The 22,991-nt window shown below is 33.3% G+C and overlaps 1 protein-coding gene across 1 annotated transcript in view; it reads right to left on the bottom strand.

The window, feature by feature from the left end:
- Positions 1-22,991, bottom strand: part of LOC136971818 (xaa-Pro aminopeptidase 1-like) — a 53,959-nt gene that overhangs the window by 26,234 nt on the left and 4,734 nt on the right. The window contains exons 2-5 of the mRNA XM_067266318.1: positions 4,407-4,525; positions 3,738-3,848; positions 2,594-2,657; positions 2,317-2,507 (exon numbers count right to left, since the gene is read on the bottom strand). Of these exons, the coding sequence (XP_067122419.1) occupies positions 2,317-2,507; positions 2,594-2,657; positions 3,738-3,848; positions 4,407-4,525 (485 nt within the window). The remainder of the gene's footprint in view (positions 1-2,316; positions 2,508-2,593; positions 2,658-3,737; positions 3,849-4,406; positions 4,526-22,991) is intronic.

The raw sequence follows: 22,991 nt of genomic DNA, 5'->3' as shown, positions 1-22,991 counted from the left end.
AGTTTATTTAGCTATAATAAGTCAACGTAAGACATGACGAATCGCACGAGACTAGTCGCCAACTATACCGCACAAATTAAAAATTCGCATTAAAAAAATCGCACAAATAAAAATCGCACATAAAAAGAGCGCATAAAAACAGGTTTGACTGTATTTTGATGAATATACATTTTATCAAAAAATCTTTCAAGCCTTCATATCCCATTATTCAAATCTAAAACAAGTTATCATCATAAAACAGTTTAATTAGAGAAAAGTTCTTAGAAAGAGCATGCAATTTTTATTTGTAAAAGTTTATTAATATGTTCAGATCGCAACAATGCCAACTTCTTATGACAAATAATAGTTTTTCAGAAAAAATTTTATGAAAGATATTTTGTTTATTTACAATACTTTGTTTAGTTTAATCACTATGAAAAATTCTAAATAATATTTTGATAAATTATATAGAAGTGTAGTCTCAGTTTATTACATTTATTTTTAAATATTTTAAAAAATACAGTAAGTCCTCTACTTACGAACTTAATCCGTTCGTAGCGGTCGTTCGCAACTCAAAAAGACGATGTTTGGCACAAAAACTCAAATACAACGTTGTTTTTACAATTATGTAATGTTTAGGCTACTTGAATAATGTTGAATTAAGATTGTTAAAGGGAAGTATAAATTCAAATCGATCACATGTACAGTACATTATTTATTAAAATTACTCATTTAAAACAACTACAAACGTACATATGTATGTACTGTAAATATTTTAACGTAAACTTCAAAAATAAACTTGACTATACATAAAAAATAACCAACTGCCAGTTGTTTGCGGAGTACTGCTATTGGAGTAACCGGTTTTCGTTAAACTGTTGCGGAGTACTCCAGTTGGAGTAACTGTCAATTTTCTTTCGTAATTAACTAGTTGGTGGCGATTTAAGCACTGATTGGCTTTTATCTACATAGACTAAGTCTGTTTCAACGAATAAGATATTTGTTACCACCCCGTATTTTTAAATTTAGGCACAAAACTCCTCCATTCCATGTTAAGTCTATGGAAGACCTTTCTTTTGTTCATTTGACAATAAAATCCTACTTAGCATGCCTGTTAAGTTCTAATTGGTATATTATAGCTAAATGACTATCCTTTGACCATTGTTTGAGCATTGACTTGGGTTTGTGGGGTGGGAACTTTCTTGGAAAAAGTTATACCAACTTCGAGCTACATTGTCAGCTACAAACGTAAACAAACAATTATAAATCGTTATACTTATCTACTTTTAGCATGAATTTAATAAATTTTTATGTATATTTATCCTATTTAACAAATAAGCTTGTTTTTAAAGCCATTCAGCCATAATTCTTTCAAAAAACAAAGTACTTCCGGTTATGGTGGTACTTCCGTAATACATAAGCTATACATGTATAGTCGTTAATATAATAAAGTAATAATCGCTTATTATAGTCTACTATTAGTACAATAAATTAAATAACGTATAAATAGAATCAAATACACATCATCAGTAATAAAAGTGTATTAACCTAGATTTAGAAAGGCCACCACCCCCCCAAGCCGATCAGCGTTATAATCTATAGGCTGTATTATTTCTCTACGTTGATTTAGAAAGCTGCAGTTTTTTTTATTTGACAGAAAATATACATGTCTAAGTAACGTATGTAACAAATTAATGGAAAATTTATAAAAAAACGATTTTTTTAAATATTTTAAAATCTTAAATTTTATTAATTTTTTTAAACGTACATAATATTTTGAAGTTAACAATCGTAAAGTGTAATACGTACGTGATAGAAAACTGAAAACAGATTATATCTACTACAATTTTTAAGCGAGATATCGCAAATTGAAAAACCACTTTAAAAACCACAAAACCTGTACGCAACAGCGGTGTTGTTTCGGATTATTGAGTGCGCAGCTGACAGGTTAACCCGCCATCTGTCGGCTTTGTTTGTAACTTTGAAAGTTCATAAGTAGAGGACTGCCTGTATATGTGTAATATAAATAAAGCAATTTGTGAAAAATTTATATATTTTGTAAGTTAATTCCAGGAAGTTCAACTTTAACTTCTAGATTAATTTAACATATCTAAAGAAAAATTTATATAAAGTAATTAATGAAACTTATGTTAAAATAAAAAAAGCTATTGTCTGTCATTTTATGTTCATTTAGTTCAATGTTTTAAAAAAAAATAAACCTGTTTTAATTTGTCTTATCTTCAGATTTAGATAATTAAAAAATGTATTCCCTCTGTAATAGGGTTGTATCCCTATTATGATAAAGAATTAAATTGAACAATAAATAATACAGGGTACCTCTTCCCAAGTAATTAAACGTCGATCAATTCCAATTCTGGACCCTTCAGGTAAATTTTCTTTCAGCCAGCCAATAAAAGATTGTTCATGTTCTCCCACACCCCAATTGCAATCCAGTTGAAAATCAGCTTGCAATAAATATCTTCCATCCACCCACAACAATGCTTTGTCATCTAAAACTACAGCCACTCCTATATTAAAATTTATAATAACAAATTAATATTTATATCATTTCGATGATAAAATACATATTTTATAGAACATTATTAAATTTTACCATCTGAACCAGAAAATCCACTAATATACTGCAGTCTTTTATCATAATCTGCTAAAATTTCACTCTGAAACAAAATATTTTCATATATTAGTAATTATATTTTGTAATTTATTCTATATTCTACTATATATGTATAATATGCAACTGCCCTTTTATATAATTAAAAAACATTTTTCGTATTTGCAAAGTTTATTGACCCCCCTCTCAATCTTTCATCGACCCTACAGGATCAATATCAATCCTGTTGGAAAGACATTCATGTTGATACACGGTATGTTATCTATAATCATAATGGCAATTAGTATTTTAAACTGCATGTTTACAATACTTTAGAAGTGGATAATATGTTTGAGGTAGTGTACGTTTTCAAGGCACTTATTTGTGTTCGGTGCGAGTAGAAAAAGAAGTAGATTATGCACCAATGGTAGAAGTTTTCAGCTGTACTGTTCAACGTTCGCATTGCTTTAAATAAATTTTCCCAAGTATTAAATTACACCCTTTAATGTTAAAACGTGTGATATTATAATGCAACATTAAAACGAACAGTTATTCATTCTAATGCCGCACCAGAGTGGAACAGAAAAAACGTTCGACGGCTCTACTTTGTACCGAACGATCGAGTCGAAGCATCATCCCACTGCCCAGAGGACCCACACGAATTCAGTCGAGCAATCCCTCAAACTTTTTGCGGGATCGCTTGCCCGGATTCGACAGGAATCCCAGATTTGTGCAGGCACCACGTTTTCCTTGGGAGGGCCATCCTGGATACATCTGCTGCTCGCCACCCAGTATCATGGTAAAACTATGTATTATTATGGTATCCTGTAGAACAACAAGAGGGGCCTTGTTGTATGAAGTATTATGGTTTCCTGCAGAACAGCAAGAACCATCATTGCCTATATGCCAGTGTCACTGTCAATAAACAAAGTGTATATAAAGTATTGCGTAAGAGGCAAGGGGACAAGGTATATATATATATCCTTGTTTATACATGCATTTAATATGTCTGAATAATTAGTTTTTTTAACCTCATCTTCTACTTGTCTGAAAAGTTTTCTTTTAATCACCAAAATCTACAAGTTTGTAGAAAATAAATTAATAGCATTTATATAGTTAATTAAAGAGTGTCTCATTAAAAATTCACCTGATGCTCGTCGTTATTAGTTACAATATAAGCAGCATATCCCCTTTCTTTCATACTAAAGCGCAGACGGCGCAGACGATCGGTGGTATTGACTTGCCCGCTTGGCGCCACCTGATGAAAAATTAAAAACTGAAATGTAATTACTTACCAAATTAAAATTAATTAAAACTTTAATTATGTCATTTTAATCTTATTTTAATTAAGTTATATTTATATTTAAATATTAATATAAATTTTATTTATTTATTTATAAAAAAAAAATATTTTCAGAAAGTTGACATTTTTAAATCCGAAACTTATTGAGCCGTATATATAGAAGGCTTTACGATTATTTCCGTGCTTTAATCCGATATATATGTATCGATTTTACTGGTTTCTTATAACATCTTACAGTTATTTATTCCCTTAAACGAAATAACCTTTACTAGGAAAGATTTTCTTTCTTATTTTTTTTATTTTTATTTTTATATCGTCTCTTTTCCGCTTTATGGCCTTCCAATAAAATTCCCGACAAAGTGCTAACTTCTACGATATAAAACTCGATTTAAAGTTTTTTTTATATTATTATTATTTTTTTAAAGACAAATTTTTTATATTAAATTTTCTAATTTTTCTATCTTTTAAAATATTCTCTTAAATTTCGTAAGAGAAGAATGAGTATCGTCTTACCGTGTCGGGCATACACGATGGTCGATTTTCTATTGAAGTCGAAGACAATCTTCTCTGCCTGGAGAGATCTAGCATTTTTCTATCCCATACTTTCGCATATACAGGTGTTACGCTTAAAACTGAAAAAGAAACGAAATTTATTATTATTTTTTCACTCCTTTACACAGATTTAATTCAATGAAAAAGTTTTTCGCGTGGAACGCGGATTCGATTCTTGTTCGGTTCTTCATCTGCGCCATTTTTTTATTCTGTTTAACTTAAGTACAACTCCGTTTTTAAGCGCTACATGCGTATATACATGTAATTTAATTTAGTAGTATTTAGCGATTAAGAAATTAAAGCATTCCACGCTTCTGCCAAGAGATTCCGGGTTCGATTCCCGTTCGGGTCAAACTCCATTCTTCTTCATTCGGAACAGATTTAAAGTTAATTAAAGCTTGGTTTTAAGCGTTAAATATATATTATAAAAAAAGTTAATAAACCGATCGCGAATGTAAAAAAAAAAAAAAAATTGACAGGTGAAGTAATATATAGATATTTTGATAAGCGTAAAATATCAGGCGATCGATACAAATTTGATATAAGTGATGAATTATCGATAAGACACGCAAATTTAACATTGAAAAAACTTTTTTATATCCGCCGAATTTCGATAAATGACGTCAGTTATCAATCCTCGCAACTCTACCGGTAAATCTTTCTTATAAATTATCCATAAATGACGTCAGTTACATAAGTCATATAACTTTACGGATCGATAAATCATTTTTAAGAATACGATATTCATTAATTAAAAATATTTATTCAATTCGAAAAAGAACGTGTTTATAATTTTAAATTAGCTGCTGAAATGTTCCATTTATCTTTTTAAGTTATTAATAGCGTAAGAATCTTGCCGGGGTTGTAGCGGAGTCGGGGCGCCTCCAGGTGGCGAGCAGCGGAGTAAGCAGCCAATTACAGATACGGTTTCATATAAAACGAACTATTTCATTGGTTTTCTTACTTAAGCTGCCAGCCGCCTAGATGCGCCCTCTAATGCAATATCGCAAGTTAGAAGTATTTTAAAAATTTATTTTTAAACCGGTTAAGTAAGAAAAAGGATAAAAATAAACGAATAAAATCCCGGAGAATTATAAACGAGCTATATATTTTTATAATATATATACAGATAAGATTTTTATAGGTTATATACAAACTCATAAAAAAGCAACCAAGTTTTAAAATTGCTTCGAAAAATGGGTAAATAAAACGTACGAAAAACAGAAATTAAATTCTTAAAATATGCTGAAAGTGTTTTTAGAACTAAATTTAAAGTAATAGAAGAACGAAATTCGAGCGTAGATGGCCGAGGAAAGAAAGAGTCATTTGAGGGATCCAGGATCGAGTTCAAATCCTCGGAAATTTTTTTATGATTATTCGCAGGGCCTCTCGGAGGTCGAGAGAAGATAGGGAAACTTCTTTCTTACGGCCGCAGTACATTAAAAAAGGGGGCAAAACAATGTTAACAAACAGTGAAAACTTTTAAATATCCGATTTAAATAAGTTAGAAGAATAATTTAGTATTTTTCGGGTGCCGTAAGTGTTGTTGTTGTTATACGCGATTAGAGAGCGATCTGCCGAATTAGGGATGCCTCCCACGACAACTTTCTATGGGAGACCGGCCCTTATTTAGTTGTCGCGGGCGATCTGCCAAGGTAGAGGTACCTCCCAGGAGGATTTTCTGTAAGAGATCGGCCCCTATTTACGTGTTGCGGGCGATCTGCAGAAGTAGGGATGCCTCCCAAGATGACTTTTTATGAAAAACCGGGCCTTATTTGTGTTATAAACGTAACCAGGCCATTGTTCAGGAGCAAACCTACAACCAGCTACCAGCGTCGAATAATTTTATTCATTTGACCACTGATATGCCCTCTTTAAAAAGGCCCAGGTATGTTGCATCCCCTCTTTTACTACCCAACCGATCCCACTATGGCCAGACCGAACCAATCAATAGACCCCGCAAAAGACGAATAAATAAATATATATAAAAATAAGCAGAAGGAGTGAGAAATATCACCTTTTTTACATTTTATTTTTCTATATACCAGAAAATAAATTACTGTATAAAACTTTGAAAATAAAGGAAAAAAATTAGCAATATAACTTTGGAAATTTTCTTTGTTAGAAAGTCTGAATTGCGTGTGAAAAAAATAGAAAAACACCAGACACCAACACCAATTTTTCGTAAAGTTCAACATTTCATTCTCCCGAAGAATGGATCAATACATTGTAGATTCAGATTATAATTACGATAAACGGGCAAACGATGTTTACATTCGAAAGGATGTCATGTAGCAATTTTGTAGAAGATTTCGTTTTTATCTATCGGATTGAAATAAAATAATAAACTATTGAAAATAAGCCATCGATCAATGTATAAACGACATTGATGGATGCCCGTTGAAGGTTACAATGAAGCTCTTGTAAATGAGTAGTCGCAGAACAAGTTTGGCGGAGAAATATCTGGACTACATCAAATTTGACAGGTTATGTCCCCGTTAAAAACCTTCTATTTTGTGTAAATTTAGGATGTACAAGTGCAACTTATGCAATCTCCTAAAGTGCGCCTTATACAGGTTATGTCCCCTGTTAAAAACCTTATATTTTGTGTACATTTAAGATATAAAAGTGTTCTTTATACATTCCCCTAAAGTGACCCCCCTGTTAATGTTATGTCTCCTGTAAAAAAAAACCTTTTATTCTGTATAAATTTAGGACGTAAACGTGCGCCTTATACATTCGATAACGTAATAGCGGGTTATCTAAATGAAATATTACGTTTATTAAGAAGAATTCCCTACGTTTCATGCGTTGTGTTTACAGCCGAGAACACTGCAAATTCCTTTAAGTAACTTAAAGAAAAAAGAAATACTTTATAACTTCTGGAAAAAGAAAATTTCCTAAACAAAAATACCTGATAAACACAACGGTTATTCTTCATCTTTATACAAATTGATCGATTTTCATCATAAAGCAGAACAAATGTTTTGACAATAAACTTGCCTGAGGAAAATATTTTTCCTGCTTTCTTTCCTTTTTTTATCACCCCTTCTCCCTTTTTAACAGGATTAGCTTCGTCAGAGAAAACTAAATAATGACGAAAACTTTATAGAAAATATTTATTTTCTTAAACAATAATAAAGTTTTGCAAAAAGTATTAAGCTTACTGCTTATATACACAATAAACAGGCTCCTGTAATCTTTGACGAAATTATTTCGAATTGTAGATTAAAAAATAAAATAAAATATTGTTTTATCTGTTCGTTTTCTATTTTCTAGTGAAATTCTCTAACTTGGTTTCCTGAAAAATTAAAATGTAAATTTATATACAGTCGAACCTCTTAACGACGGCCACTGGCGGGGAAAGAAACAAAAATGGCGGTTGTTTGAAGATTATTTCCTACTCATTTCAAAAAGCAACCATTCTAAAACAATGGCCGTCATTTACAGGTTGGACGTTGTTGGAGGTTCGACTATATACGCTGGTCCGAAAGTCAATTAGCCAAGCTGAATTCCTAATTTAAAACAAAATGTACTGTGTATATATATATATATCTCGATTAACCGACTTTTGGATAAATTTATATATAAAATTTTTTATTAAAAAAGAAAGTCAAGTATCTGGCGACTTTTGTGTGAATTATTTATGAAGATTCCATGTTTTAGAAATAAGTAAAAGTCAATAATATAAGAAGAAGAATTACAGAAGAGTCTATTGTACTTTACTGAACTACCAATTAAGAAAAGGTAACAACTCTTAGACAGGTTTTTATAACCCGGTTTGATGTGCTTATAAAAATGATTTATGTCGAGTAAGCTATAAGACTTTTTATTACAGTAAAGTATCTTTAAAATGTATCGGGATTAAATTACAACATCACCTTTTCTCCCTCTTTAATGTTTTCAGAAACGTCATATAACCTTCGTAAGAACTAAATTGTCGTCTTAGTCGATCTCCTTACCAAGAGTCACTAATTTTATAAAATTCATACTTGTAACACTCAAAACAAGGTTAACCGACTTTCGGTTTATCCCGTGTAAGTAATAAGTGAACATATGTATAAAATCTGTTAGAAGTGTAAAGTATTTACATCAATTTTTAAGTAGAAGAATGCGTAATAAATCATTATGAAAGGAATAAATCGTTGCATACGGAAACACACATCAATCTCGAATTTAAATTTAAGAGGATTTGTAATGATAAATATACCATTCTTTCTTCCAATTTATTGAAATTTGGACGGATAACATCTTTATACGTGGCATCGGTTAAAAGAAATACATCCCGAAACTTGAATATTTTAAATATTTCACTCACAATGGGCTCTACAAGAGTAATGAGATCTTTAAAAATGCCGATATTTAATGATTTTTGTTATAAATTTTAAATATGATACATTAAAAAAAAGAGAGAAAGAGATTAGAGAGAGAGAGAGAGAATGAGAGAAAGAGAATGAGAGAAAGAGATGAGAGAAAGAGGAGAGAGAGAGAGAGAGATGAGAGAGAGGGGAGAGAGAGGGGAGAGAAAGAGATGAGAGAGAGAGGAGAGAGATGGGGGGAGAGAGATGAGAGAGAGAAACGAGAGAGAGAAAGAGATGAGAGAGAAAGAAAGAGATGAGAGAGAGAGAGAGAGAGATTAGAGGAGAGGAAGAGACAAGAGAAAGGGGAAAAAAAAAAGAGATAAGTAGAAAAGAGAGAAAGGAAGGAAAAGAGAAAAGAGAGAGGGGATAAAAGAGAAAGGAAGAGGAAGTGAAAAGAAAGAAAAGGAAAGCGAGAAAGAGGGGAGAAGAGGGAAAGAAAAGAGATAAAGAAGGAAAAGAGACAGAAAAGTTATATATAGGGAAAAGAGAGAAAAGGGATAGAGAGGAAAGGAAAAGGAAAGTGAGAGGAAAAATGAAAGAGAGAAGGGAAGTGGAAGAGAAAAAATAGAGAGGGATATTGGAGAGAAAAGAGAGAGAAATAAGTAGGTTCAATTAAAACTTTCTTAAATAATTTTCTTATAACAATTTTTAATGAGGGATTTACAGCTCGCGTAATCCATAATAGCTGTACGTAAAAGCATATAATTCAATTTTATGTGTACAACTTACAAGTCCCTCATTAAAACTCATTAAAAACTAATTTAAATGAAGTAAAAACGTCATTTAACGATTTCGAAGGAGAATGTATACAAATGAATATAATAATATAACAATATTATTATATAAAATGAAACAACTTTTGTTTAGAAAAATTAAATATAACTTTGTATAAAATAAAATTCTAAAACATAAAACTACTTTTAATCTCCTACTTTTATATGTTTTATTAACGTTATTTAATTGCATTTCTGTTTCATTTAATATTTCAATTTAGTTTTTAAATTATATTTCTGGAAATATAATTAAAAAATAAAATGAAATAAAACAGAAATGTAATTAAATAAAATACAAACATATTAAATATAATAAATATATGTTTTATGTAACGGTAATTCTAACATAAATGAAAAGTAAAAAATATCTTAGAGCTGAAGAAAGAACTGAAGAGGAAGAAGCCAAATAAGAACAATTAAAGGAGTGAAACTAAAAGAGAATAAACTAAAGAAAAAAATTAAAGATAATTGGTTTATTTGTTTACATCAGCACGACACGTGGGCGATCTGATCTGGAAGACTGTTCTAAGGGAAACCGGCCCCCTATTTAGGTGTTACTGACGTGAATAAAACCCGGAAAGCACCCACGACCAATGTTCGGTTTTATCCACTCGGCCACTGGTGAGCATTCCTTTTTGTACAGTTACTTTAGTTCTTTCCCTTTAATTTCCTCTTCTTTAACTTCTTATTTAGTTCCTTTCTCTTAAGTTTCTCCTTTAATTTTTTATTCTTTAGTTTGTCTTAAGAGGAGGAAATTAAAGGGAAAGAACTAAAGTAACTGTACGAAAAGGAATTAAACAGAAACGAACTGAAAAGCAGAAATTAAAAAGGAAGAAACTAAAGGAGGGATTTAAAAATAATAATTAAAAATCATTCTTTTCTTCTTTAGTATTGTCTTTACAAAATAAAAAAATATATATTTTATTTAAGTTTTATTAAAATTATTATTTCTCTTATCATTATTATGGATTCAACGATAGCAGCAACAATAATTAGTATCATTCATTATCATAATAAACCCTTCATTATTGCTATTACCATCATTAAACAAACTCATTTTAACCTTATCATTATCTAATTTTGTACAAAGACCGAAAATAAAACTATCACAACTGCAATTTTGAATTTATAACAGCCTTAATTAATATTAAATTTAAAAATTATGTATGTATTTTTGCCAGTAAATGCGTTTTACTTAATTCTTATTTAAACACATAAATCAGTTTTTTACTGGCATGTATTTAAGATATTTAAATTTTATCGATATCAAGAGTTGTAAGTACGAAGTTTTTCAGGCCTTCTAAGTAAGCTTAGACTCACGAGGCCCTTTCATATAATGTTAAACACTTAACACACGATATTTGATACTATACAAGATCCTATTACATGTATCGAACAAGCCTGAAAGCGCGAGATGTTAGGCAAATTGCCTAGCATCTCGCGCTTTCAGGGTCCTCGCTAACCTAATCTGGCCCAATAAGATGATCAGTACAAATGCCCGTGTGGGCCTTAGACAATATTAAATTTGCAGGCCCTTCCGCATAAGTTTACGTAATGTAAAGCCCTATCACAAGATTTCATAATTAGTACTTTCTCCATCTTGAGGGTATCAAAAACAGCCTTTTTAATTGTATCCATCATAGTTCCTACCAAACCCACAATGGGGGGCATCAGAGACGTGGCCCGACGTATTCAACGCAGATCAACCACGAAAAATTCCCGACCGGGACTCGAACCCGGATCCCCAGAGCGGGAGGCAGATGCTGCTTCGGCCATCTTTTAATTAGCACCAAACTATTAAAAAGTATATATAGTACTTGCTCACGTAGGAGGGCCTTAGACAAATGTCTAACTAGCGCGATGCACCGGCTCACAATTACGTTTATTACGAGTGGACCCGACCCGCAATGGGGTGAGGGATGAGAAAGCTCGAGAGGCCACGTAAATGAAAACAATAAAAATATTCCGTTTTATAAATAAAGTACAGCACGAAAATCTTTTTAAAAAATCCAATTTTATACGGGATTTACTTTATATTATATTTAAATAAATTTTTGAGTTTTTTGATGTAAAAACAAGTGTAATTTCTGAAAATAAACTCTATATATTTACAAAAAATTCTAGAGAATTCAAGCAACGTGTAATTTGTAATTTAATCTCATTAAATTATATTATTCTCTCGTCGTTTGTACTGAAGAAGGTAGCAGTAAATCTTAGAAATAAAAATAAAAAAGGAAGAAAGAAAAATAAAATAAAATAAAAAAAAGAGGAAAAGCAAACAGTATTATTGATCTTTTTTTAAAAAAAAAAATAATAAAAATCCTAGAAAACATCTTTTATTAAAATAAAAATAAACTCAGGGAGTGGCATGTATAATATTATTAATTTAAAAATTCCAAACATGTAACAAATATTTTCTCTTTATTTAACTAAAGAAAAGGGATGGAAAGAAAAGAAAATTAGATAAATTACGTTAACATGCGACATACATTTTTAGTATAAAATATTAAAAACAATTTTTTTAAAAATTAATTTCTTTTCTTTTTAAAGGGAGATGCTTTGATCTCTTTAATTAACTACACTTTTAATAATATTTTATCATCTAAATAAAATTTCCTGACTTTTTCCGGGCCAGTTTAAATTATTTACACTGATAATACATTATTTATTTAATGAAGACGTGTTAAATGTAATTAAAATTCGTATATAAAAGTTAAATGTAATTTTTTTTTACATCGTTTATATGCATTAAATTTGTAAGAATTTCTAGAATTTATTCGCTTGTTTTAAGTGGTTTTTTTTTTCCTTCTTTTTTCTGTAGAACACTTGTTAATTCATCGCTCTTATTGAGTAAACACTCCAAGTGCATTCGTTCCATACGTATAATGTACGCTATTACGTCAATCGGACGTTACTTTTAGTTTTCTTATGAGAAATGACGTCAATTTGACTGGTTTAGTCTATTTAGACAAAACGAATGCACCTTCTGTTCGTTACTTCGCTGGCATTCGGTGTATTAGGAACAGCAACTAAAAAACAGGAGCATCGAGTAGTGTTAGTAATGCGTATAAAATTCGTGTATAAAGTTAATTTTTTAGCCCGTTTCTATGAATTGGTCGATCTATTCTTAGAATACACGCGATTTTTTTTATATTTATTTTGCGGACTTTTTAAGTTTAGCACCGGTTAATTCATCCTTTACTTCGCGCATAAACACTCCAAGTGCATTCGTTTTGTACTAATAATGTATACACTGTTAAGTCAATATGATACAATTCTTGCAGTTTTATTGTCAGAAAGTGTGTTAATGACGTTAATCTGACGTAAAGGTACACTATTTAAACAAAACGAATGCACCTTCTGCTCATTACCTCGCTTCGCACTGGGTGCGAAGCGAGGTAACGAGCAGATGCATTCGTATAGAGCAGGGCTGTCCAACTGGCGGCCCGCGGGCCGTATACGGCCCGCGAGTACATTTTACTATGAATAAATTTATGTTACTAAATTATTATTATTATTATTATTAAAATTATTTTACTATGTGAAAATTACGGCCACAATGTTCTCATTAATATATTACGGATATTTTAAAGTTTTCTTTTTAGTATAAATAAAATATTTTTTTAATTAACATAAACTGACTTTTCATTTATCAACCTTCTTGGCCCCCGAAATGTTTGGTGAAGAAAATATGGCCCGTGGGCTATGATAAGTTGGACAGCGCTGGTATAGAGGAACAGCAACCGAAATAAGGAGTATCAATAAGGCATATTTTAATTAAAAAAAAAAAACGTTTAAATAAAATTAAAATTCGTTTATAAAGTTAACTTTTTACATCTATTATTAGAATATAGAAAATTTATTTGTTTATTCTTCGTGCCTTTTAAGTACAGCACCTGTTAATACATCTAATACTTCATGCATAAACACTGCACTCGTTAACTTCTTTCGATCTCACCCACCAGGAACAGCAACCTTAAAAAAGTTAGGCGCATCAAGTGATGCGGGGGGGGGACGAAAGAAAAATAAAACCGGCAACAAACTCATTTCCACCAGATGGCGCCACTTGACACGATTATTTTTAAGGCACGCATAAACGTTATTGGCCACGCGTGCCTTAAAAATAACCGTGTCGAGTGGCCGATTTCCTTCCCGTTCGAGCCGTTTTTAAACCGATTTTACACAATTTTCGTGATATTTTAATGCGTAAACACCAAGGAGGAGGGGAAGTATCGAAGATTCGATCGCTTTTATATACGAGAAAGCACACTTTTAAAAAATGGAGCCATTAAGAAAGAGCCCATTAAGAGGCACGTCGTAGGCGTTTTGTCGAATTAAGAAAAGATATGATAGATATAACGTGTGAGATCATCCGATCCAACGTGACAGCATAATAGATAGAAAACCTCCTTTCATCTCTATTAGTACCACCCTTCTCCTTTGTTGTATCTGCACCGCTAATTTCCTTCTCGTTAATGTCGTTAACTGGGGCATAGAAGAGGCCAGAAGGGAAAAAAAAAAAGGAAAACCGCTCACAATTCGAGTACACACAATTAATTTTCGAGTCTCACTCGATTTTCATACTCTCTGGCGTGTATAAATTGATATTTTTGACGTTTTCGCTTCGAATAATCAGCTTATAAATCATATTTCGCTTCCGTAAAATTACATGTCCTTGGTACCGTGTTTAAACATCTGTCAACATTGATTTATAGGATGCTCCTATTAAAAAAAAATGAACTTTTCCTTCGTCCGGTTCGATGAAATTTGCAATTTTTTCGACTAATTAATTAATTTTTCGATTTTTTTTTGGGGACAAAAAGGGGGCTAAATCGCAAAAGTTAGTGTTTTAGCTCTTGGTTTTTATACTAAGAGCAGAAATTTGTGATTTAACCCTATTGTGTTTTAGCTTCTAGCTTTAAAAAAGGGGGCTAAATTGCAAAAATTAGTGTTTTAGCTCTTGGTTTTTATACTAAGAGCTGAAATTGTGATTTAACCCTATTGTGTTTTAGCTCCTAGCTTTAAAAAAGGGGTCTAAGTCGCAAAAATCAGGGCTTTAGCTCCTAGCTTATTTTTTTAATAAAAAAATAAAAAATAGGGTCTAAAGCGAAGAAATCACAAAGGAAACTAGCAATAAAGTGAATTATTATTTACAGAAATCCTCTAGATACGAAGCTGTATAAATTGTTTATATAAAGCTTAACAGTAAATCAAGCTTTTGCAGCATTCTGGAGCTGATCCAGAATTGAAGTGTAGCTATTATTGGAGCGTGTTATGAAGCGGAACTGAAAATTAAAGCTTCCTTTTATCCGATATCACCTTTAAAAATCCATTTTAAAATCGCTACTAAAAACTATATATAGCATATACATTACCAATAAACTATATATATATATATATAAATTCAGATTTTAAACACCATACATTTTTAATGCGTTCTAGCGGTCATATATTTAAAAAAAACCCACCCCATTTCTATACAAATACGAAGTTTATACAGGAGGAAAAACGGAATTAATTTCGAAAATTCCAAACTTCAGGAAAAGAGCATTAAAGTACTCGACATTCTCTTGCCTGGACGACAATTCGAGTAAGTTTTAAATTCTTTATCGTGTAGTATACAGGTTATTGGATGATTGTAAAAGATTTCTAGAGTTTTGAAGAAGCATTTTGTTGTATAAACGTTAAATAAATTGATCGCTTGCATCTGACAAAATCGTGGAAAAAGTAGCAGGTGTAGGTTAGTTGAAAGAAGCTTGCTTAGATGGTCTTGAAAATGATGTTAATAGGCTGTAAAAAATAGGGGAAAAAATTCCCTTTTATTGTAGGAAGGGGGGAAAAGACATAAAGGAACGACTGTGCAATCAATCCAAAGATTTTTCTCTTGTGTATTTATGACTTATTACAAGAAAAGAGAAGAAGAAGAAGAAGAAGAAGAAGAAGAAAAAAAAAAGAATTAACTTTCAGGAAACGTCGAGCTCGGTTACTTTTTAATTAAATTCTTTCGAGTTGGTTTATAAAAGATTTTAGTTTTCTTAACAAGTTTCGTGTAACTTTATTTACTTTCCTGTTTTTTTTTTAAATAATAACATAATGCTTATTTTTCTCATTTTTATAATTAATAGAAGCAAATTATATTTCTCTAATTATTAAGCAAACCTTGTGAGAGATCGAGCAGCGAATCGCTTCTCGTTTCGAGAGCTGTTTCCTTAACATATAAGAGATTTTGAAGCCCGCTAACGTGAGGCCCGGTCGAAAAATGCCTCCTACGATAGAGCCCTTCTTAAACTATTAGTTTAATTGCTCGTTATGCGATAGAAATATGTACACAAAGCTTAATTGGTAGCCTTTGAAAGGAAAAAAAAATGTTTTTTTTTGTACTCTCTTTTGCTTTTGAGAAGTCACTGTACTGATATATATTTGAGTATAAAATTTGATATCTCTTTTTGTAAATTTAAAGGAAAAAAAGAAAACTTCCTTTTTTTCTTTTTGTACCGTCTCAATGATAGCCTATTTGCCTGTTTTATTGCGACTACGATCATCTCTAGCCTATAAGTGGAAGGTTTTTTCAGACGTTTCCGAACGATACCTACTTCTTTCCTCCCTCTCTCTCTCTATCTTTTTATATTGATACTGATATATTTCTCCGAGTGATAACCTATTCGATTATTTTTCTAAACTCCCAGGAGTATTTTTTACTGATCTATTTTATTTTTCCAGGGAACGATAACCTATTTTACAATTCCTTCTTTTTGTCCTTGAGCTATTTCTTTTCCCTGAGTGATTTGATTATTTACGCCTCGATACTGACAAGTTATATTAAATATAAAGATATGTAAAGAATGCTAAAGGAGGAGGAATCAGAGGAAGAAATTAAAGAAGAAATTAAAAAGGGAAACATTAAAGAAGAGTAGGAACTAAAGAGGAAGGATTAACTCCGTCATCGATGATAAAGACCCACAGAATGCTAACGAACTGTATTTACATTACTATCTTCCACATTTCATTTATTTTATTTTCTTTTTTTTTAGAATTACAGCGGAGACATTTTTCACTTGTTAGAAGAAGGAGGAAGCCATCTTCCCCACTCGTTAGAGTGACTATAAATGAAGCAGAAGTTTAAAAATATCACTAATTAGAGAGGGCATAACGTGATTACAACGCGAAGAATGATCGAAATGCTGGACGATGACAAATTATATCGGCAACATTTACCGTTTACTCTTCTTCTTCTTCTTTTTTTTTTTTTAAAGAGGATCTTTAGGAATTCCAACAATAGCAAGACCGCGCTATTTCCCGAAATAACCGGAATTCCCCATCATTAATATAGCGCATTAATCGTCTTTTTGGTTATAAGGACATGACATTGCTCATCAATTTTGTTTTCTTTACTGGCAACGTTATGACGTGATCACAAATATAAAATAATGCTTAAGCTCATAGAAGGCAAGAGATGTATTATTGGATAACACAATACATTAGAACCTCTTAAAAATCTAAATAATAAAAGATAAGGAAATTTACCATTTATCAATATTTGTCGGTTAATATTTATGAAATTTAATGGTTTATATTGTTTGAGCATTCTTATCTCGTGAACGGAGAAAATACCTTCGTGTGTTTCCTTTCCTTCCCCCCTTTTGCTGTTTACTTTTCGACATGGCGCATACAAATAGCCATATACATATAAGGTCATACATAAGGGTGTTTACTTCACACGATTTTTAAAGGTGTAAAAATGATGATATACTGTATAAAAATAGGGAGCCCCGAAGCTAGATTCGTATTCGGTTGATCCTAAAGAAAGCCACATCGAATCCGACTTCATAAATAAATTAAAGTTTGAAATATATTCTAGTCTCGACTTCTGCATGTATACAGAATACATCACGTTGTTTCCAAAGATTTTTTTTTAAAAATAATATACACCCGCTTACGGAATAAATATTGTTTGGGAGTGATTTAAATATGTTGCAGCAAGCGTATAATTAAATATAACTTGTAATTCGCGGAAAAATAAACGAAGCTACACAACAGTTTACGGTTTGTAACGAAGATTTATCTGTATATTAACATTCAAAGATCACTAGAACATCTTCAGAAACTCATACCAAGAGATAAGACCTTGTACCAAGATATAAACAACATCCCTATAAGGTCTTATGACTCAATTATGAGAAGACCTTTGCTTGGATTGTTGCAAAGATAAATTGATTCTTTGATAAGCTAAAAATCCTTCTCCTTTAGGCATTAATTTAAATAAAAGATAAAAGTTTTTAAAGAATTATATAACCTGATAAAACGATCACTTTTTAATTTAAATATTTAGAAAATTATCTTTAAAAAAATGGCCGATTAATCATGCTTAATAAATTTGACTTCACGTTTACGAATACTTAAATTGTAATTATCTAAGAAATTAATTTATATTATAAGAAGATCGATCGAATATTTAATTATTTAAGAGCCTTTCGATCAATGGAAGGCACAGAAGAACAAGGCTAACTGTTGTTAATATCCTGTTGCACCGAGATAACTTGATTAATTTCCTGGATTTTCAAGCCTGCGTGCCTTTAATCGTTAATTTAATCAGCTTTAGTAACCAATATAAATCAACGTAATTCTCTTAAAATCCTAACTACATACGTGACGAATACTTTATTTATGTATTATGCATGTATAATATACGAAATACTTTGACTGTATACGTTGTAGAATGCAATATACTCCAGGAAGATTAGGAGCGAAATTCGAGTGATCGATGGACAGAGGATGTTGAATGTTAGCAATTTATTTATTCCATTTGTCTCTAATGTTTGCAGATCAATTCAATTCGGTATCATAACTTAAAAACCTTTTTTCCTTTACATTTTTGTCAGTGGAAGGGAGGTTAAAACACTTTCAACAAGAAGAAGAAGCGGGAAAATAAATCGAGGTTATTAACTTCGGCAAAACGTTTCTGCCTATCGAATCACGCGATTGATTCGCAAATATTAATTAAATTACATTTAAAAAAAATAAGGAGGTAGAAGATATTCCTGCATACGTATTATTAATTGAAAAGAATCTCATTGGTAAAGAAGCGAGCGTATCTAAATTGCGACGTTCTCCAAACATTTTCGCTCATTAATCAGCAAGAGTATGACAAAAATTCCCTTTGATACGTGCGTAAATGCCATTTGTAAAGTTTTTTTTTATTTATTTTTTTTATTTTCCTAAAGAAAAATATGTTAAATAAATAAATAAAATATATTCTGATAGAAAGTAAGTTTAAGATAATTTTTCTCTTGATAAAGATTCGAACAGGCACGTGACTAAGGGAGGGAGATGAAAAACACTCTTCCAGCTTACCTATTCATGATCTTTCATCATGCGATGTTACAAGTTTTGGTTATGTCTTGCCGTTTTTCCATCTAAAATTAGCCATAATCTTTCTCAATATTTTACAAAATGTGTTTTTAGTTTTGATGTAGAATGCTAATATACGATTTTTATAATACATTAACTTTTTTTTTTTCCTCCTCTTCCTCCTCCTTCTACGTTTAAAAGTGGAATTCAAACAAAGATTGCCACCAATTTTTCATGAAGAAGTGGAAGCACGAAAACAGCAACTACTAATTTTACTACATCAGAAAACACGAAAGAGCTTCATGAGAAAACGTAAGATTGTTTATCATTAATATAATTTAAAAATATATATATATATATTTTTTTCTTAACCGGAGACGTGCTAAGGAATGCTAAGATCTTCCCAATTATCGCAGGGCCTCCCATTTACGAGGCCTCCGAGATCATTTCTTATAAATTATTCGTTCCATTCTATTATTTGAGTGTTAAATTAAACTGTTTTGTCTCTCGTACTGCGGGCATCAAAAAAGATAAGAGGGCTTTGAGGCCTCGTTATAGAAAGAAAAGACTTCTAATATTTTCCATTTTATAGGGTCTTTCAGAGATCAAAAGAAACCTTCCACTTATCATTTATATATATAATTTTGTGAGTATCGCGTATATGTGAGCAACGATTACAAAATCACACAGAAAGACAAGTGGAGGGCCTCTCTTAGTTTTTTAAAGCCCTTCTAAACATATATTATATATAGGGTTTTTAAAAAGTCAAATGAATATTAGAAGTTTGTCTAAGATCTCTAGTATATTAGTAAAAGTTTCCAGTATTCTCCTGACTTGGAAAGGCCTCAGTGCTAAAGAGGGGCCCTATCCATTATGTAATTTTGTAGATATTGTGTATACCAAACACGTTCTACGATAACTATTGGCATACCTTTTAATATTTTTTATAGAATAGAAAAGGTTATCATGACAATGTTTACCTCCTCTTCCTCCTCTTCTTCTTTTAATATTTTCCAGAAAACTTTTTCCCCGGTGGTAGGAATATACGTCATCGTTTTATCACAACAATTCGAAATTTCAGTATTTGCCATAAACAGCCGATATAGAGCATTAAAGCTGTTACTACGAAAGGAAAAAAAACGATCCAGGAGGAAAAAAAATACTTATCCGACCTCTTACCGACAACCAAACAATTTTGTAAGAGGAACAATACAAGGGGGATAAAAAAGAAAATCCCATCTTTTCGATAGCTTTAAAGGTTTTCCAGATGAAATAAATTAAAAAGAAAGGAAAAAAGGAGTAACATAAATAACCCGGAAACAAACATTTCTCGACGACAGTTTCGTAAAGTTCCCTTAAAGTCACCCTAATCCCGTTAATCTCTTAGCAAACATCAATTTTTTTGTTAATAGTTCTGTAAGAAATTTATGATTAATGCACGCCAAGACGGGGCGGACAGTTAGGGTTTTCCCCCTGTATTTTATTATATATTTTTTTCTTCTACGGAATGACAGAAATCAAAATAGAATTCGACACCGGAAACTTCCCGGTATATTCGACAAGTGTAGGGATATTTTATAGTACACTCTGTTTACTAATGCACTCTGCACTTAACTCTGGAGGATTCCGTGTTGTTGTGTTTCCTCCGTTGCTATCAGTTTCTGAAAGCAACACTCGATAATCTACATTATTGTTGCAACTATCTATATTTTATTTCCTTTATGCTGATGGCTTCGAAACGTCTTATTCAAAGTGTGTATATATACATATTTATTCAAATATTATATTCGATAATCTTTAAAAACTGGAGCACTCAACATTAGCCGAATATTCATGTCTTATATGACTGAAGAAAACGATTCTTAATACTCGAAATACTAATGCATTCGGGGGTAGTAGTGATGTTCGATAGATAGAAGACGTTGAGAATGTTGAAAAGGATAAGAAAAATACTGTAGAGTAAATATATCGAGTCCTTGCGAGGAAGCTACAATAGTCTCGCTCGGCGATGCTTTTATTTCTAGGCAAACAAGACACTGCCGAGGATCTGTGTTTTAGAAGACCCGCAATCAGTTAAAGAATTAGATTTTTATTACTGCACTACTGAAACTTTCAAAGGAAAGGATATATTCTGCATCTAGTCTAGAGCTATAGTTCGTCAGCTTCTAGGATTCGAGCTCTCACCTCGTCTACGGCCCGAGTTCTCACCTCGTGAAGAATCCAACTTCTCACCTCGTCTAGGGCCCGAGTTCTCACCTCGTGAAGAATCCAACTTCTCACCTCGTCAAGGGCCCGAGTTCTCACCTCGTGAAGAATCCAACTTCTCAGCTCGTTTAGGGCCCGAGTTCTCACCTCGTGAAAAATCCAACTTCTCACCTCGTCTAGGGCCCGAGTTCTCACCTCGTGAAGAATCCAACTTAGCTCGTTTAGGGCCCGAGTTCTCACCTCGTGAAGAATCCAACTTCTCACCTCGTCAAGGGCCCGAGTTCTCACCTCGTGAAGAATCCAACTTCTCAGCTCGTTTAGGACCCGAGTTCTCACCTCGTGAAAAATCCAACTTCTCACCTAGTCTAGGGCCCGAGTTCTCACCTCGTGAAGAATCCAACTTAGCTCGTTTAGGGCCCGAGTTCTCACCTCGTGAAGAATCCAACTTCTCACCTCGTCAAGGGCCCGAGTTCTCACCTCGTGAAGAATCCAACTTCTCAGCTCGTTTAGGGCCCGAGTTCTCACCTCGTGAAGAATCCAACTTCTCACCTCGTCTAGGGCCCGAGTTCTCACCTCGTGAAGAATCCAACTTCTCACCTCGTCTAGGGCCCGAGTTCTCACCTCGTGAAGAATCCAACTTCTCACCTCGTCTAGGGCCCGAGTTCTCACCTCGTGAAGAATCCAACTTCTCACCTCGTCTAGGGCCCGAGTTCTCACCTCGTGAAGAATCCAACTTCTCACCTCGTCAAGGGCCCGAGTTCTCACCTCGTGAAGAATCCAACTTCTCAGCTCGTTTAGGGCCCGAGTTCTCACCTCGTGAAGAATCCAACTTCTCACCTCGTCAAGGGCCCGAGTTCTCACCTCGTGAAGAATCCAACTTCTCAGCTCGTTTAGGACCCGAGTTCTCACCTCGTGAAAAATCCAACTTCTCACCTAGTCTAGGGCCCGAGTTCTCACCTCGTGAAGAATCCAACTTAGCTCGTTTAGGGCCCGAGTTCTCACCTCGTGAAGAATCCAACTTCTCACCTCGTCAAGGGCCCGAGTTCTCACCTCGTGAAGAATCCAACTTCTCAGCTCGTTTAGGACCCGAGTTCTCACCTCGTGAAGAATCCAACTTCTCACCTCGTCTAGGGCCCGAGTTCTCACCTCGTGAAGAATCCAACTTCTCAGCTCGTTTAGGGCCCGAGTTCTCACCTCGTGAAGAATCCAACTTCTCACCTCGTCAAGGGCCCGAGTTCTCACCTCGTGAAGAATCCAACTTCTCACCTCGTCTAGGGCCCGAGTTCTCACCTCGTGAAGAATCCAACTTCTCACCTCGTCTAGGGCCCGAGTTCTCACCTCGTGAAGAATCCAACTTCTCACCTCGTCTAGGGCCCGAGTTCTCACCTCGTGAAGAATCCAACTTCTCACCTCGTCTAGGGCCCGAGTTCTCACCTCGTGAAGAATCCAACTTCTCACCTCGTCTAGGGCCCGAGTTCTCACCTCGTGAAGAATCCAACTTCTCACCTCGTCAAGGGCCCGAGTTCTCACCTCGTGAAGAATCCAACTTCTCAGCTCGTTTAGGGCCCGAGTTCTCACCTCGTGAAGAATCCAACTTCTCACCTCGTCAAGGGCCCGAGTTCTCACCTCGTGAAGAATCCAACTTCTCAGCTCGTTTAGGACCCGAGTTCTCACCTCGTGAAAAATCCAACTTCTCACCTAGTCTAGGGCCCGAGTTCTCACCTCGTGAAGAATCCAACTTAGCTCGTTTAGGGCCCGAGTTCTCACCTCGTGAAGAATCCAACTTCTCAGCTCGTTTAGGGCCCGAGTTCTCACCTCGTGAAGAATCCAACTTCTCAGCTAGTCTAGGGCCGATTAAA

This window comes from Centruroides vittatus, unplaced genomic scaffold (assembly GCF_030686945.1).
Source record: "Centruroides vittatus isolate TY-2023 unplaced genomic scaffold, ASM3068694v2 contig_2726, whole genome shotgun sequence".
In the NCBI taxonomy this organism is placed as follows: Eukaryota; Metazoa; Arthropoda; class Arachnida; order Scorpiones; family Buthidae; genus Centruroides; species Centruroides vittatus.
Note: the sequence above shows the minus strand (reverse complement) of the source record. Positions and strands in the feature narration are given on the sequence as shown.